Source organism: Macaca thibetana, chromosome 4, assembly GCF_024542745.1.
Source record: "Macaca thibetana thibetana isolate TM-01 chromosome 4, ASM2454274v1, whole genome shotgun sequence".
NCBI classification, from domain to species: domain Eukaryota; kingdom Metazoa; phylum Chordata; class Mammalia; order Primates; family Cercopithecidae; genus Macaca; species Macaca thibetana.
The window spans coordinates 155,989,440-156,008,698 of NC_065581.1; the positions used below are offsets into that span (position 1 = coordinate 155,989,440).

The 19,259-nt window shown below is 38.5% G+C and overlaps 2 protein-coding genes across 16 annotated transcripts in view; one reads left to right on the plus strand and one right to left on the minus strand.

Annotated features, from left to right (window-relative positions):
- SNX3 (sorting nexin 3) overlaps nucleotides 1–19,259 on the plus strand; it is a 1,122,685-nt gene that overhangs the window by 170,287 nt on the left and 933,139 nt on the right. The window lies entirely within an intron of this gene.
- CEP57L1 (centrosomal protein 57 like 1) overlaps nucleotides 7,536–19,259 on the minus strand; it is a 67,904-nt gene continuing 56,180 nt past the window's right edge. For all 7 annotated transcript variants that reach the window (XM_050789148.1, XM_050789147.1, XM_050789146.1 and 4 more), the window contains one exon: nucleotides 7,536–17,599. In XM_050789148.1, coding sequence (XP_050645105.1) covers nucleotides 17,378–17,599 — 222 coding nt within the window. In that variant the 3' untranslated portion in view covers nucleotides 7,536–17,377. The remainder of the gene's footprint in view (nucleotides 17,600–19,259) is intronic.

Genomic DNA, 19,259 nt, shown 5'->3' on the forward strand with positions numbered 1-19,259 from the left:
TGTTTGACCTTTGAGAAACTGCCAGACTGTTTTCCAAAGTGGTTGTACCATTTTATATTCCAATCAGCCACATATGAGAGAATTCCAATTTCTCCACAGCTTTGCTAACACCTGTTACTATCTGTCTTTTTAATTTAAGCCATACTAGTTGGTGTGAAGTGGTATCTCATTGCGGTTTTAATTTGCATTTCCCTGTGGCTAATGATGTCAATCAAATTTTCACGTGCTTATTGGCCGTTTGTATGTCTTCTTTGGAGAAATGTCCATTCAGATTCTTTGCCCATTTTTAATTGGATTATTTGTATTTTATTGATGAAGTTGTAAGAGTTCTTTATATATTCTAGATACATGTCCCTTATCAGATATATGATTTGCAAATATTTTCTTCCATTCTGTGGGTCATCCTTTCACTTTCTTGATGTTGTCCTTTTAAGCTTCTTATCTTTTTAACATTTATAAAATGTGTAGCGCTGTCTCCTTTTATATTCCTGATATTGGTAATTTCTGTATTTTTTTTTTTTTTTTGAGACAAAATCTTGCTCTGTCACCCAGGCTGGAGTGCAGTGGCACAATCTCGGCTAACTACAAGCTCCGCCCCCCAGGTTCAAGTGATTCTTCTGCCTCAGTCTCCTGAGTAGCTGGGATTATAGGCAGGTGCCACCTCACCTGGCTAATTTTTCTATTTTTTAGTAGAGACAGGGTTTCACCGTGTTGGCCAAGCTGGTCTTGAACTCCTGACCTCAGGTGATGTGCCCACCTTGGCCTCCCAAAGTGCTGGGATTACAAGCGTGAGCCACCGTGCCCAGCTTGTACTTGTGCTTTTATCTTGATCAGTTTTATTAGAGATTTATCAATTTTACCAATTTTTTCAAAGAAACAGTATTATTGAGTTTTCTCTAGGTTATTCATGTCTGCCTTTTCTTTTACTGATTTCTGCTCACCTAACTTAGATCATTGCTTTTACTATCTTGAGTTTAATTTGCTTTTCTTTTTCCGGTTCTTGAGATGGATGTTTAGATCAATAATTTTTAACCTCTTGTGTAATGTATTTAATGCTGTAAATTGTCCTCTAAGCACTATTCTAGCTACATCACAGAAGTTTTTAATGTTGTGTTTTCATTATATTTTAAATATTTTCTAATTTCTATTATGATTTCTTTTTTGACATAAAGGTTATTTAAAACTGGTTCTTTGTGTTATGGTTTCTAGTATGATTCCACTGTGGCCTAAGAACATACTCTGTATGACTTCAATTCTTTTTTTTTTTTTTTTTTTTCTGAGACGGAGTCTCGCTCTGTCGCCCAGGCTGGAGTGCAGTGGCGCGATCTCGGCTCACTGCAAGCTCCACCTCCCGGGTTCACGCCATTCTCCTGCCTCAGCCTCCGAAGTAGCTGGGACTACAGACACCCGCCACCACGCCCAGCTAATTTTTTGCATTTTTAGTAGAGACGGGGTTTCACCGTGTTAGCCAGGATGGTCTCGATCTCCTGACCCCGTGATCTGCCCGCCTCAGCCTCCCAAAGTGCTGGGATTACAGGTGTGAGCCACCGCGCCCAGCCGACTTCAATTCTTAAAAATATGTTGAGCTTGCTTTATAACCCAACATATGGTTATTTTGGCAAATGTTTCATGTATACTCGAAAAAATGTGTATTCTGATGTTGGGAATAGTATTTTATGTATGTCAATTAGATCATATTGGTTAGTCATGTTGTTCAAATATTTTATATCCATTGATATAATCATTGATTTTTTAAAGGATATATGAAATAGGTATATTAAAATCTTTAACAATTACAGTGAATTTACCTATTTCTCCATTTTGTCCTCGACACTTTAGTTTTTTATATATATATATATATATTTTTTTTTAATTTTTAATTTAATTTAATTTGGAGACCGAGTTTCGCTCTTGTTGCCCAGGCTGGAGTGCAGTGGTGTGATCTCGGCTCACTGCAATCTCCACCTTCCAGGTTCTAGTGATTCTCCTGCCTCAGCCTCCCGAGTAGCTGGGACTACAGGCGTGTGCCACCACGCCTGGCTAATTTTGTATTTTTAGTAGAAACGGGGTTTTTCCATGTTGGTCAGGCTGGTCTCAAACTCCTGACCTCAGGTGATCCACCTGCCTTGGCCTCCCAAAGTTCTGGGATTACGGGTGTGAGCCACCATGCCCGGCCCATTGTAAGGTTTTTATTCTTTGGCTAGTGTCATTTTGGGTTTTTGTTCATTTTGTTTTTTTAACCAAAGATTCAGTTCCACCCTTTTAGAGGTTTTAGTTTAGCTCTTTAACTGCCTGCAGCTTCAAAATCTGGCAAATGTCTAGAGAGGAAAGCTGGCCAAGTGTTTTGTGCTGGCTTCCTCTCTCCTGTGGGGTGTTGTCTCCTAAGCTAATCTCAGATTTTACCTGCCTTTCCAACTTCCTTCTTAGGTGTGCCTTCTGAGCCTTTTGAGTGATAGCTTGACATTTCTCTTTTTCCTCATCACCGAAATTCTGTCCTTCAAAGGTTTGAACTTAAGTTTCCCACCCCATGAAAGTTCAAAATCTGGCAAAAATTTGAGGGAGAGAACTGTCGTATATTTGACACAGTTCCTCTCTAGCAGGGTTTATCTTTTAAGCATGGCAAGACTGCAGATTTTACTTTGCCTTTCTAGACCAGCCCCCCAGTCTCCTTCATACCTTGGCATTCAGCAAATATCCAATGGGTATATTTCAGACATTAGATTCAAATCTGTCATTCCTGCAGCCATGGCCTTCAAAAGTCTCCCTGGCTTCTCTTTGTCCCATTTGGGTTCTTATGCCAAAACAGTGTCACTGTGACTAGAACTGGTAGTTTGGCTAAGGAAGCAAATAGCCAGGGATTGTCAACTCACCTAGGAAGGCTCTCTTATTTCTGGAATTTTGGTTCTTCTAGTCTTTGTTGCTTCTGTAACAGTCCAATGTCTTTCAACATATGACTGTAACTTAACTGTTTTAGTGATGTGGCCTTTACTAAATCTTACCCAAAGTAGCCAGGCACAGTGGCTCAAACCTGTAATCCTAGCACATTGGGAGGCCAAGGGTATGTGGATCACCTGAGGTCAGGAGTTCAAGACCAGCCTGGTCAACATGGTGAAACTCCGTCTCTACAAAAAAACCCACAAAAATTAGCTGGGCATGGTGGCCACACCTGTAATCCCAGCTATTCAGGAGGTTGAGGCAGAAGAATCACTTGTACCTGGGAGGCAGAGGTTGCAGTGAGCCAAGATCGCACCACTGCACTCCAGCCTAGGCACCAGAGTGAAACTCTGTCTCAAAGAAAAAAAAAAAAAAATCTTACCCAAAGTGAAAATCTCAACATTGGATTGTACTCCACGCAATGTACTGTGACATTTTTCTACTCCATTAAAAACCAACTTTGCTTCACAAACCACTAAATCAAAGTCAAGATCTACTAATGGAACATAACCTACAGTTTGACCTAATAGAGCTCTGGGAAAAACCAAGGTGTCTGAAAGAGGCTCATCTAAGGAATATAAATTAAGTGAATCTTAAATCTTCTTAGTATTTAATATTATATGAATTTTTGAACTATAGAATTCTGCCTGTATGTTTTTCTTGAGGTCTTGACAGTCAGCTTCTGCAACCAGTCTAACTTCTAACTGAAATGTCTTGGTAAATTTAATTTTGTTCTACCCCCTTCTCTCCTGTCCTTTTCCTCAGTCAAAATTTCCTTTTTTATTATTTGTATTAATCATTAGAATTATAATAACCCCATGAATTATAAGCTTCCTACTATCTTGTCCCTAAAGATATGACAACTGCCTTCAAAGAAAAAAAACAAAAAAGAAAATATTCCTGTTTTCCAAAGCAACTTTTTTTTGAGACGGAGTCTCTGTCACCCAGGCTGGAGTGCGGTGGCGCAATCTTGGCTCACTGCAAGCTCTACCTCCCGGGTTCAAATGATTCTCCTGCCTCAGCCTCCTGAGTAGCTGGCATTACAGGTGCACACCACCATGCCCGGCTAATTTTTGTATTTTTAGTAGAGACGGGATTTCACCATGTTGGTCAGACTGGTCTTGAACTCCTGACCTCGTGATCTGCCTACCTTGGCCTCTCAAAGTGCAGGGATTACAGGCATGAGCCACTGCGCCCAGCACCAAAGCAACTTTCTTAAACTTTGGCTCCCCCTGCTCCATATTATTATCTCTTTTACCTCAAATAATAATACACCACCTCATTATCTGTTCATGGAAACATTTTTTAAAATTACCAAAGATCAAAAGAAGCATGTGTGAAAGCAAAATGTACACACTGCTCTGCCGTTATCAGAGCATTATCAACATGTACATTGTAGTCAGAAAATGTCTTGCACCCTGAGAAAAATAAGCAAACAAAAACAGGGTCACTGTCATTCATTTTCCCAAAATAAAATAACGCTTAAGTTTTGTTTATGATTTACTAATTCCTTTAATAAAAGCCATTTTATTGCCAACTTTTGCAATGATAATAGATGAAAATCTGTGATGATCTTTGTGGCCATAACAATCATTTGAGAAAATTGCTGTCTTTTCTACCATGAATAGACAACTACAAACTTGATATTACTGGTAATTTTGTGGGATTTTTTTCATTTTTTTTTAAGTATTTTTTTATTTGATAAGCCAGTCTTTTCAAAACTTGGAGTTGCTTGCAAACTTTCCTGGAAAGTAAACTTTCCCCCCTAAATCCTTTATTTCTTTGACAATTGTATAGATTCTTCTAAGATTTTGTGTATCCATCAACCAGGGCAAAGTCCACCACATTGTCCATGAAGAGCAACTTAAGGGCTATTTTAGGTATACGTTTTCCAGTCCTGAGGCAATAAGGTCTTAATCTAGTCGATGCAAGTTCTTTTTCTGGCTCTTCACATTTTGTTTCCTGGCCAAGTCTGCTTTCCACGCTGGTTCTCATTTGTAAACAGCCATTTATTTCTCCTTTGGTGGCAGCAATGTTGAAAATACACATTTTAATGGTCGATCTGTTCTTTGTGAGGCAACATGACAGGACATCTGATTGTACTTTGTTTTTGTCTTGAGGATTCTGTTATCTTCTGTCATCTAAGATACATCTTTTCTTTGCATCTGGGTCTTAAGACATGAGTTTGGCCAAATTGATAGGTTGCACTAGTAGGTTGGAAAGTTGCTCGTATCACTCCCTACATCACTGATTTACTTTCTCTCTCATCTTCTGACCATTGACGAAACTTGTTTTTCATTTTTGTATGCCACTATGAGTTCAAATCAATTAAGAAAAATATTTTTGTGGCCACTGGGATGTAGAGAAGCCCTTGGAGATCTGGAGCTGCTACCATCAACCAATGACTCATGCTTTTTGTACTTTTACTACATTTGATCCATCTGTGGCTAATGTTATAAATTAAGGCTGGTAGTTCTGTATATTGCTATTATTTTTTGAGATAGGGTCCTCTGTCTCCTAGGTTGGAGTGCAGTGATATGATCATGGCTCACACAGCCTCCATCTCTGGGGCTCAAGCAATCCTCCCATCTCAGCCTCCCAAGTAGCTGAAACTACAGGCGTGCATCACTGTGCCTGGCTGATTTTTTAATTTTTGATAGAGATGAGGGCTCACTATGTTGCCAAAGCTGTTCTCAAACTCCTGAGCTCAAGCCATCCTCCCACCACAGCCTCCCAAAGGACTTGGATTACAGGCGTGAGCTACCATGCCCAGCCTGTGCACTAATTTTTAAAAAGCTTTTTTTTCTCCTCAAAAAGGAAGGCATAGTATTTTGTAATAGTCCATTTGCAATTACACAGCTTTCTTTCTCCGAAGTCAATGTCCTCTCTCCCTCAGAAATATGTTGGAGATTGAACAGTCAGAAAAAAACATCATTTGAACACACTATTTAGGGATATCTAATTCCAACAGACAAATCTACCATGAAAAAGAACAAAATATACACAATGAATAAATTTTGAAATTGTTTTTATGTAACTTTAGAGCAAAGGGTAGAAACTCTACAGAAGGTTTTGCTTGGTTTGTGTAACCATTCTACAAATGAGCCTGGATCTGTGATGGGATGGGAATGACTGCTGCTGGGTTGTCTGGAACATTATGACCTCTGCAAGAAATCTGAAAAGTTCTCAGTGCATAACATAACCTCTCTCCCTTATCAAGAGAAAAGAGTAAAGTATCCATCCTAGACACTGTAATTTGTATCCATCAGGCCCTACCTCCCAACACTGTTTCACTGGAGATTGTTTCCAACACAAGGTTTTTTTTTTTTTTTTTTTTTTTTGAGCCCAAGACTCACTCTGTTGTCCAGGCATGATCTCGGCTCACTGCACCCTCTGTCTCCTGGGTTCAAGCGATTCTCCTGCCTCAGCCTGACAAGTAGCTGGGACTACAGGTGCGTGCCACCACACCCAGGTAATTGCTAATTTTTTTTTTTTTTTTTTTTTTTTTTTTTTTTTTTTTTTTAGTAGAGACGGGGTTTCACCATGTTGGAGGCCGGTCTCGAACTCCTGACCTCAAGTGATCCACCTGCCTTTGCCTTCCAAAGTGCTGGGATTATAGGCGTGAGCCACCACGGTCAGCCCCAACAAATGGCTTTCGAGTGACATATTGAAATCATAGCATGTGGCTAATGTTCTATTTCTAACGGACATATAAGAAAAATTCTGGTGGGCACAGTGGCTCATGCCTGTAATCCCAGAGCTTTGGGAAGCTGAGATGGAAGGACTGCTTGAGTCCAGAGTTGAGACCAGCCTGGGCAGCAAAGTGAGACCCCGTCTCCTCAAAAAAAGCCAGGTGTGGTGGCATGCACCTATAGTCCCAGCTACCTAGGAGGCAGAGGCAGGAGGACTGCTTAAGCCCAAGAGTTTGAGGTTGCAGTGAGCTTTGATTGCATCCACTCCACTCCAGCCTGGGTGACAGAACAAGACCCTGAAAAAAAAAAAAAAAGAAAGGCGAGGGGTAGGGTGGGGGGCGGGGCGGGAAGGAAAGGAAAGATTCCTTTCTTCTTTATCTCAAACTCTCAATAGGCTACCCTTCAATAAACTGGAATGAAATAATATTCTTTAAATGGTCTCATGTTCCAACTGACCTTTTAGGATTCAGGAAAAATATTAATAAAAATTATTAATATAACTTGTAAGTAATACAGTGTCAGGAAAATGCAAAAATAATAATCCTGTAGAAAATGACATTAAAAAGTACACAAACAGGCCGGGCGCGGTGGCTCAAGCCTGTAATCCCAGCACTTTTGGAGGCCAAGATGGGCGGATCACAAGGTTAGGAGATCGAGACCATGCTGGCTAACACGGTGAAACCCCGTCTCTACTAAAAAAAACAAAAAATTAGCCGGGCAAGGTGGCAGGCGCCTGTAGTCCCAGCTACTCCGGAGGCTGAGGCAGGAGAATGGTGTGAACCCACGAGGTGGAGCTTACAGTGAGCTGAGATCCGGCCACTGCACTCCAGCCTGGGCGACAGAGCGAGACTCCGTCTCAAAAAAAAAAAAAAAAAAAAGTACACAAACAATGGTATACATGGTTAAATATTACACAAAAGTATCCCTTTACTTTTCATAGACATGTGGCTATTTGCATAGGTTCAAAAAAAACATGTTCTCCTTCCTACCAGGCAATAATTAACAAATCACTTTTGTAACCATGGTCATGCCACACATCTCATTAAAGTAGATATGGCAAACCCATTATTAACCAAAGCAGTCCAAGCAACTTGGCTGAGGTAAATTGACTGGTTCTTGGTTCCTGACTTCAGTATAGTATGTGGGCAGTATCTTACACATAAAGTAATGACAACCTCTTGGGCTTGAAAAAGCCTCCAGACAAAGTTAACTCCTATGTTGTGGTAACACATGGCCCTAGTTTTATTAACTAGACTTATAAGAAAGTCTTTGTATATTAAACATAGCCTTTTATCACACTCACATAGTAAAACTAGTCATCAAATTAATGATACTAAATTAGAAAATCACTAAGCAAATTTATGGTCAAATCCATGCTTTAGGAGGAAATTTGGAGGCAAGACTGACACCTTAACCAGAGGCCATGATAGGTAAGCAATGCACATCACAGTTGGGTCAGAAAACAAAAAACAATACTGCAGTAAAGGATCAACACAGCAAGTCTTGATTGTGTAAACTTTTTACATTCCAAAGAAATGTTTGTCCTGTGCCCAGATTCAAGATAACCTCTAAGTCCTTGGAGTATCCTGCCTGATATGAACGTTTTAATTTACCTGGGGGCCTTAGGCCATACCAGATAGTCTAAGCTAACAATGTGATTAATGGTGAGGTCCTTAGGCCATGTAGTATCAGCTCCAACTCTCGAGGGGCTGAAAACTAAAGGTCAGTCACATGGGCTATCAGCCATGCTATGCCTACGTGACCAACCCTCAAGAAAAAATCTGGACACTAAGGCTTGGTGGAGCTTCCCTGGTTAGCAATTCTCCAAGAATGTTGTCACACATTGTTGCTGAGAGAATTATGGGCTGTCTACATGACTTCATGGGCGAAGGACAACTGGAAGCTTGTGCCTGGTGTCCCCTGGACTTTGCCCTATGTGCCTTTTTTCAGTTGCTGATTTTAATCTATATTCTTTTGCTATAATATACCATAACCATAACTTAACAGCTTTTGTGAGTTCTGTGAGTCCCTCCAGTGAATCACTAATCCTGATGGTGGTCTTGGGGACCACCCGAGATAAAACACTGAGGTAAGGTTAACAACAAAAACAGTCACCACCCTGTCTAGTTCTCATTTCCCATGTAAATGAAACCTTGAGCCTTTCCTGTAAGTTACTGTCTAATAACTATATTCCTGGTCTTGGCAATGCTGATATCTAAGGATACATGATGTCCTCTGATATGATGATTATTTGAGGAAACTGTTTTCCACCATGAAAAGAATAACTAAACTTGGTGACTTTGGCAGAAGAATCACTTGAACTCTGGAGGCAGAGGTTGCAGTGAACTGAGATCGCATCACTGCACTCCAGCCTGGGCAACAAGAGCAAAACTCTGTCTCAAAAAGAAAAAAAAAAAGAGAGAATCAAACTCTACTTTGTGGCATTACTTATGGGAACGCTCTGAGAATCAGAAATCACAGGCAAATATCCTACCCAAATACCAAAGGCACAGCCCTCTTTCGACTTGAGAGCCATTCTGTAAAAGAACACAGAAAAAAGAACCCTGTTTGAAATTTTGGCTTAAGTGTCCACCATTTAAATCATTCCTTGAGAGAATCAAAGAATGTAATACTGATATAAATTTTTCTAAGTTTATCAAAAGAGAAGTTATATACATAAAATAGAATAAGTTTTTTTTAAAAAATCAATTATTTTTGAGATTAAAGTAAAAGTAGGTATCTTTAAAGTAACTTCTTTTTAACTCTGGTACTGAATTGCCCAGCTTTAAATTGGTAGTTTGGTTCATTTCCGGGAAAATGAAGGCAATAATGCTTTCTATGTTTTCAAGCATTTCGACAGTGCTATTCTCTCATATGTATTACATATTTTGGATAAGCTATCTCTGAAAATATTTTGCAAGATATTAAATATACTTTTGCTAGAAATTGTCAGTTCTAAAACCATAAATGTTCCACAGAATTCTTGAGAGCGTTTTAAAATTTAATTTTGAGTGGGTTTCCTGTGCACCAAAGTGGTTTACGTTTTAAAGAACACATTCGTAAAGTTAAAAGGACTTACAGTGATGAAGAGTGAAATACTTTCCAATTCAGCGAGATTCTGGACAACTGCCCTGTAAACATCAATCTTGTATTTCAGGCATGAAATGATTCACATTCTGTACTAGGTTCAGTAATAGGTTTTTCCAAGAAATACCAAAGGTCAATGTACATTTAACTTTAAGGCAAATTAACAACAACAGCAACAACAACAAAATGCCTCTCAAGGTTTTTTAGAACCTATCCTAAAATTTACTTAATTATATTAAGCCGTCAGGTTGAAAAGTACATTATTTTACATTATTTTAGCTATGATTGGAATGTCTGGCTCACTTTACAATCCTCTTTTCTTAAAGACTAAGATTTCTTTCTTTAATTGTTGAGGTTTAGTAATTTGTAGTGGTGAATAAACTTTTACAAGTGGGTAGAATGCCATTATAATGGGATTATATTTGGTGGCCTTATTATTGCTCATTACCCTATAACACTTCTTCCTACCTTCTGATCATAGTCCAGAGCTGGAGAGTGGCTTTGCTGATATGGTTATAAGAAATCTGTTAAATAGGATATTAAAAGCCACAGAAATCCTCTCAGGAGTTACTTTATTTAATGAAGCTATCTTTCAGGTAAGATATTCATCTACTTACTCATTTTAAAATATTCAATCAGGTTGATTGCTTAGTAAGATGACATGTTTTTAAAGAGTACTACATTGGTGGTATTATCAGGTTTTTAATTTTTATGGTGCCACTGACTGTTGATGCTCAGAAAAATAAGGTTTGTCAAATGACAGATCTTTGCTCTCTTCAGATTGGAGACATGCAGATAGTTTTTCTCCCACAAATCTCACATCTTTATTGGTTGTAAAACTGTCTGAAGCACCCACAGAGCAAATTTCTTTCCTAATCATAAGACTCATGCTTGGTTAGATTTTACCCAGAGGTAGAATAATAAGGTCATTTTGTTAAGGGATTCATATTGAATATATTTTTTTTGCCCACATTAAAAAAGCAATATTTCTCTAATGTAAGTTGGCTAGTGTTTGAAACTTGAATTATATAGACCAGGAAATGCAATAGTATTGATTAAAATGAGACTTGTTATCTGTAAAACACATGAAACAGATACACAATATTTCTGGGATAAACAATAGATTGGCACATCCATAACAGGGGACTTGGGAGTATTCCTATTTTAAATTGGCTATTCCACTTTTCTCCACATCCTTCAAATTCATTCTCCCTGAATACTTATTAAGAGCCAACTTTTTCTTCCCCCGAAAACATTTAGGGTTACATTAAAAATGACAATCCAGTACTCACAAAGTTTCACAAAACATTAGCTACCTTAATTTTGTGTGATGCACTCTGATCTTTTTTTTTTTTTTTTTTTTTTTTGCTGATGAGAGTCTCACGCTGTCGCCCGGGCTGGAGTGCAGTGGCACGATCTCAGCTCACTGCAACCTCCGCCTCCATGGTTCAAGCAATCCTCCGGCCTCAGCCTCCCAAGTACCCGGGATTATAGGCACATACCACCATGCCAGGCTAATTTTTGTATTTTTAGTACAGACGGGATTTCACCATGTTGCCCAGGGTGGTCTTGAACTCCTGAGGTCAGGCAATCTGCCCGCCTTGGCCTCCTAAAGTGTTAGGATTTTACAGGTGTGAGCCATCGCACCTGGCCACATTCTGGTATTTTCAATGCTATTTTATATCATTTAAAAAATGCTGGCCAGGCGCGGTGGCTCATGCCTGTAATCCCAGAACTTTGGGAGACCGAGGTGGGCAGATTGCCTGAGTTCAGGAGTTCATGATCAGCCTGGGCAACACGGTGAAATCCCATCTCTAATAATTAAACACAAAAAATTAGCTGGGCATAGTGGCGCACGCCTGTAATCCCAGCCACTTGGGAGGCTGAGGCAGGAGAATTGCTTGAATCTGGGAGGCGGAGGTTGCAGTGAGATGAGATTGCACCATTGCACTCCAGCCTAGGCAAAGGCGCAAGACTCCAATTTCAAACAAAACAAAACAAAAAAACGGTAGTGACCTGCTAAATTGATTCGACAATCCACCAGTAGGATATGACTGTATATAGTACGAAAAACACTGACTGGATCCAACCAATGAGGAGGCTGAAGTATGTAGAAATTGAGGGGCTTAAGTTCATAAGGAAAGTGAATGGCAATCCTTTGCATAATTCTGTGCAAGTCAATAGTTGGCCTCTAGAATATAACCTTTCTGTATAATTCTTACTGTTCTGTTTTAGTCTAAGTCATTATTGCTTGATTTTCCCCCATTTCTCCATTTACCTCATTGTTTCATACCCACTGTTTCCACTCATGCCTTTGAATTTGATTACAGACTGGCTATGGCCAGCATATGTTTGAAATTATTAAAGGAACTGGTATTTTCAATCAAGAAGCTTAATGAAGAGTGAAAATCCTAGACCAATACTGCTACCAAGCAAAAAATTTAAAAAGGTGAAGGTATATAAATCAAGATAGTTAGAAAATGAAGAAATTACAAACAGGCCAACTTCTAAAGCACTTTATCAGTAGACGAGAACAAATATTTAGTAGGCAAATATTTATTGAGCATCCGCTATGTGGTAGTCATTATGCCTTTCATGTCACTTACTGTTTTCTTCCTTTTAAATATATATGTCTTATCTCTCCTCAACACTATAAGCAACTTGAAAACAGAATTCCATAGTAGCTAGTACAGTATTCTGAGATCAATAATTAGAGATCAATAAATACGTACTGATGAACAAGTTTTATTTATTGGATACCAATATCCAAATAAAGGACTCTTGGCTCTCAAACCTCTTCCTCTTAGCATAGTATCAAAGCAAGCACCATTCTGGTGCCCACTGTTGGTGGAACCACACCCTGCCCCTCCCCAAACAAACAATACTGGGCTATTTCTTTTTTTTTTTTTTTTTGCTTTGAGGCAGAGTCTCACTCTGTTGCCCATGCTGGAGTGCAGTGGCACAATCTCGGCTCACTGCAACCTCCGCCTCCCAGGTTCAAGGAATTATTCTGCCTCAGCCGCCCGAGTAGCTGGACTGCATGCCACCACGCCCAGCTAATGTTTTTTATGTTTTTTGTATTTTCAGTAGAGACAGGGTTTCACTACGTTGGCCAGGCTGGTGTTGAACTCCTGACCTCAGGTGATCTGCCTGCCTCAGCCTCTCAAAGTGCTGGGATTTCAGGCACAAGCCACAGAGCTCGGCCCCAAATGGGAACTGGATCCATCTATATCAATAATGAGAACACTCCCAATAAACCTACCAGGAAAAAAAAAAATTCACCTAATTCCTTAAGAAAACAATCTACAGCAAAAGTAACAACAAACTCTGGTCCAGACATTATTTTAAGTCTTAAATTTATAATTTTTCTATGTCTAATTCTCCTTACATGAAAAAAAAAAAACAAAAAACGAATTGAAAGAGAAAGTTACATGAAAACAAGTAGATGGAATATGAAGAAAAAGGCTGAGGCATTGATAAGGTCTATTTAATTACCAATAACTAAATTTATTTTCAGATGAGTGACAGTCAATATTACTTTTATTTATCCTCATCTCACTTTAATTAAAAGGTGCAATAGCACTAAAGAGTTTTTGAAAAATCTCACAGTTGCTATTATGCCTTAGTGAGGGTTGTCTTGTCATATGTCTAAGAGTCGGCTTGTACTTATCTAAACATCACCTACAATTAAATGTTCTCAGTAGGTAAAGCTTTAGTTACAGCTGAATAGAGTTCTAGGAAACCCCATTAGGAGTTTCACTATTTACTCTACACCAATAATGGCAGCTGTTGCATTTCTGTCTGCAATGCACACACTTTCCATTGTGCATAACCAACTGGCCTCTTCCCCCCTTAGATTGAGTTCTCACATTACAAGTAAAATTTTAATTTAATTTTTGATGTCTTATCATGGATTAAGAATACAGATTTAGACCGGGTGCGGTGGCTCATGCCTGTAATCCCAGCACTTTGGGAGGTTGAGGTGGGGAGATCACCTGAGGTCAGGAGATCGAGACCATCCTGGCTAACACGGTGAAACCCCGTCTCTACTAAAAATACAAAAATTAGCTGGGTGTAGTGGCAGGTGCTTGTAATCCCAGCTACTCACCAGGCTGAGGCAGGAGAATCGCTTGAACCTGGGAGGCGGAGGTTGCAGTGAGCTGAGATCGTGCCACTACACTCCAGCCTGGGCGACACAGCGAGACTCCATCCCCACCAAAAAAAAAAAAAAAAAAAAAAAGAAAGAAAGAAAAAAAGAAAAAAAGAGTATACATTTATAGTTAAAATTATACTTTTAAAGTAAGACAGCTCTCACATCTACCTGCAGGTATAGAAAAAAAGAAAAAGAAAAACGAATAAAGTAAGAAAGCCACCAAAAAAACTACATTGTCTACATTATCCCAGCCAGTTAGCTGACTATGTACTAAGTATCTCCCACTTTAATCTTACATTGTTGAAAACTGAACATTTCCCTCTGACCCTCCTGTCTTTATCTACAACCTAATAAAAATAGCTGGGTTGCCAATGATCTACCCAAGTACAGCTTATTCAGGATTCCAACTCCCATTTCCAGTATCAGAATATAGTCACAATACCTGCTGCTTCAAACACTAGAACTTTCTGGCTTCAGTTTCATCAAAATTGAGACCTGCCTTGGTTAGAAAATTCCAATTCCATTATTTCAATTTCTAATTACATAAAAACCAAACAACTCTGTTTTTTACTTAAGTGAACAAAATCTGTGAAATCATACCAAGTTTCTGCTAGACAGAGCACAGCTGTGAGGTTGCTATAGCAACTCTTGTACACTGACCATAGACAGACTGCTCCACCCAGGAAAGAAATCTTTTGCTCCACCCCGAGGAGTCAAAGGCTCTGGCAAGCAGGCAGTCTGTGAGCTCAGTAGCTGTGATGAAGCAACAAGACACCATTCTTCGTTGCCTCTCAATAATACATTTCACCTCAACAACCACACCATACTCCAAACCAATTTGCTGTGTGTGGTTATATATTTCAGCACCATGATAGGACTGTGTTCTTTACCCCCTCCCATTAGAAACCTGCGCTAGGAAAGATGCCAAAGCCATTTCCCTTCAGGCACACAGGAAGAGACAAAAACCAAAATAAGTGAGACTATTCCCACATTTACCAACAATATATTTAGGTGTTTGCTTTTAGGCTTCAACCCATGCAAACATGTATTCTACATTTTTTTTTTTTTTTGCCACTCAGATTCAAAAAATATTTATTGAGTTTTTAATAAGTGCCAACTCTTCTGCTGGGTGCTTTCCCATGTTATTTCATTAACTCCTCACAACAAATTAGTATAGTCCTGTGAGAGATATAATAGTATAATCCTCACTTTACAGATGAGAAACTGAGGCTCCAGAAAGTTATTTGACTTGTCCAAGCTATTAAATGTTGGAGTCCCAGAATTTGAAACCAAGTTTCCCAGCTCTGAAGTCGTGGTTTTTTCTACTACACTGGACTAATTTTTAAGAAAATTGTCAGCTGAAATATTCCATGTTCCTAAAATGTTTTTGTTTGTTTGTTTGTTTTTGTTTTTGAGATGGAGTCTTGCTCTGTCACCAGGCTGAAGTACAGTTGTGCGATCTCAGCTCACTGCAACCTCTATCTCCCGGGTTCAAGCGATTCCCCTGCCTCAGCCTCCCAAGTAGCTGGGATTACAGGCATGTGCCACCACATCCGGCTAATTTTTGTATCTTAGTAGAGATGGGGTTTCACATGTTGGCCCAGATGGTCTCGATCTCCTGACCTTGTGATCCGCCTGCCTCAGCCTCCCAGAGTACTGGGATTACAGGTGTCAGCCACCGTGCCTGGCCGGTTTTTAAATTTTTAATGATAATTTTTAAAGCAATACATCTTCACAAGTAATGACTTTATTAATAACTAAATATATTCAGCCACCTTCCTCAATGTATAGAAAACAAAACCACAGAACTATAGGTCTGCATTATGGTCCTGGTGGATAGCAGAAAGCTAAGAAGTTTAGCACAAAGCTAAGCTTAAACTATAAAACTCATATCCTCAAGGAGGAAAGGCAAAGTAGAAAAACAGGTAAGGTGATACAACTGAGTTTAGATCAAACACCCTATGGAACATCTCCAGGGCTGAGGAGCTAAGGATGTGAATGAGGAGGGTGAAAGTTGGCAAAGAGCACATGCACTATTTACACCAGGAGGAAATTTTGATCTCTGCCATTAACTGCTTTCAAGGACAATTCCAAGTATCAACGTGCCCATCTTCAGTCACCGCCCCACTTCCAGGTATGGAAGGTCTTCTAACATGGTATCTCTTCTCACCATTAGAATGAATTATAGTTCTCCTCCTCCCCAAAAGATCCATAATTACCAACTTTTTCCTACACAAGCTTCTTGCGAATTACCTAGGAAAACAGAAAAACTGTCTTTAAAAAACTGCTCTCCTTAGCTTCCCAAGATCCTGACCTAAAAATTCTTTCACATCTATAGCTTGAACACTCCATCAGCTGTGGATTCAAAGAATTCAGTAAATACGTACTTCCAACTCTGTCCCTTAGGAATCACCATCTCTTAAACTGCTACCCTATATTTGAGCTCCTCCATCCCATTACACCTTTTCTGTCTGTCCTCTATTTCTACTTCAGTTCATGACTCTAGTCCCCCAGCTGCTTCAGAGGATTTGAGTGAGAAACCAAGAGTTCAGGAGAGTCATACTAGCTCCCCTAGGCACTCAGAAAAACGATCAAGTGCAAATTTATTACAAAGCATCATACACAATGACATTTTTTGACATTATTGATTTTAAAATATAAAAAATTAAAATAGACCATACTACCCTGAATTTCTGCTGGATGAGGTAATTTAATGTCCAGCTTCCTCTTCCTCCATACTTTCTTGTAAAAAAAAATACCACTTTTGTGGGTCCTAGAAATTCAGTCTCAATTTATACTGATGGACATTACATACAATGCAAAGAATAGAAGTCAGCAAAAGTTATAAAGTAGTAAGATAAAATGGATCATTATTTTTTTTAAAAAAACTAGTTTTGTAAAAGAGAATGGGAATAGCAGATGAAAACTTCTGCAACTGAATTACTGTCTCCTAAAAATTAAGTAGCTATGGGTTCCTATTGTCTCATAAAACTTGGATTAAAGGCTTCTTCATAAAACTGTCTAATTGTTAAGCTTTTCCTTTTCCAAAAGAGAAAAACATTTCACAGCTTTAAAACAAAATAGAAAGAAGACACCAGGAAAGCTAAATGATCTTTCTGAACTCTGTTCATTTAACATTTGTTTTTAAGGTTGCAAACCTATGAAAAGTGGAATGAATGGTACTTGTAGCTCAGATTTAACTCAATTTTGAATATTGTCAATCTAGTACAATTTCTCAAATTTAGCTTAAGATATCTGCAAAGCAAACAATGTTTCTAAGACAAGATGAGGTTATAGGCTTCAATCAATAAGAAAAACAAAAAAGCAATTAATTTATTATTTGGAACCCAGTAGGTCATTAGGCATTAATTTAAAAATACTGCAACTTCATGTCTTATAGAAGCTAGAAACATGATTCAAAATGTCACAAACTTATATTAAATTAAAACCACTTTAGACAATTCAAGGTCTCATTGACAAAGTTCATTAAGGTGACAGTTTTGCTATTTTGTTACTGTTCCCACATGATATCATCTCTTCTCAATTTCATTTGAAGATTATGAACTCTTATTGGATGAAAGCTGCTGTTTTTCTGAAAAAGTTTAGTGTCAGTCAAACATTTTCTGGGGCTATTTTTTATGTTCTTTGATCCTTTAGGGTTGCTGTCTTCTTGCTGAATACCTGAAGCTTCACTCATCTTTGAGTTTTGAACTTTTTGCTGCAGTTTACGGACCTGGAGAGAAAAAAAATCTAACATTTTAGTCAAAAATATACTAAAAATATATTCCAAAATAGGTTGAATTGATGGTTTAAAGTTAAAAAGTTAAAATTGAACATTAAAAAGTTCAATTCGGTAAGTTTTTAATTTATTGAACATCTATTACATGCCTAACACTGTGCTTGTCAGGTAGAATTATAATGAAGAAAACAGTTCTTACTTTCAAGGAGCTTACTGCTCCTATTAGTGAAAAAAAGCATATATGTGACAACTAGAGAATACAATGAACCAGGATAACTTTGAATAAGACAAAAAGTGTATATGTAAGAAGCCCAAAGTAAGATAAGGTCAACGTGGGCTGCAGAGACTGGGGGGAAAGGTTGTATGTAAGATAACTGGTAAAAACCAGAGAACAGAGAGCAGAGAGAAGAACTTTTCTGGTAACATTAACAGCAAATCTAATAATTGGTTCTAGGAATGAGTATCAAGTTTTGAAAATTATACATACACACACGTGTGTGTATGTATGTGTATATATATGTGTGTGTGTATAAATATGTGTGTTTTTTTTAACTGCCATTCAGGAGTACTTTAAATTCAGGAATACCTTTGTGTACAAATACTTTTGTATATTCCTGAATTTAAAGTACTCCTGAATGGCAGTTTAAAAAAAAGTCAAGGGTTTGGGAGGCCGAGACGGGCGGATCACGAGGTCAGGAGATCGAGACCATCCTGGGTAACACGGTGAAACCCCGTCTCTATCAAAAAATACAAAAAACTAGCCGGGCGAGGTGGCGGGCGCCTGTAGTCCCAGCTACTCGGGAGGCTGAGGCAGGAGAATGGCGTAAACCCGGGAGGCGGAGCTTGCAGTGAGCCGCGATCGCGCCACTGCACTCCAGCCTGGGTGACAGAGCCAGACTCCGTCTCAAAAAAAAAAAAAAAAAAAAAAAAAAAAGTCAAGGGAATAACTTTATCACCTTGAGTAGTATATGGTAATAGTGGAGGTAGACAGAATTAAACAAAAACAATACGTATCAACCAGCCAAAACCCATTTCTTCAAAGTCTAACCCATTACTTAATCTGTTTCACTTGAGCATAGGTCGAATTTGTAGAGCTGACCCAGACTTTGGGTGAGTACCTAGTTCTCTATTTAGTTAATAATCAATTTTTATTACAGATATTACATTTATCATAATAAAGTGCTTAAAATTTATACTGGTATAGCTATTATGGAATATATATCATGTTTTTCAAAATACAGTATATATATACTAGCTGAGTTTTAAAAATGATCATTCTTCTATTCCTTTCAAGTTTCTCTTATGCAATTTCAAGAAAGTGTACAAGTTGTATAATCTTCACTCCAAAACATACAGAAATTTTTACTTATTATAGCCTTAAAAGCCAGTAAAATAAAAATATTTGTTTTAAAAATGTCACTTCTTTCTTTCTTCCTTTCTTTCCCACAATAAGAATAAAAGTAATAATATTCTGCATCTTTTATTACTTTCCTATAAAAGGCAGGGAGGCTTATTTGTGACATTCATATATCATTAACTTATATGAATGATGATTTTGTCCATAGGCAGATGGCTACATGAGGTGACTTGAGGGTTCCTGGGAAAGGCTCCCTCTGCCTTCTGCTCCAGCAGTGTAATAGTGCTGCAAGTTCAA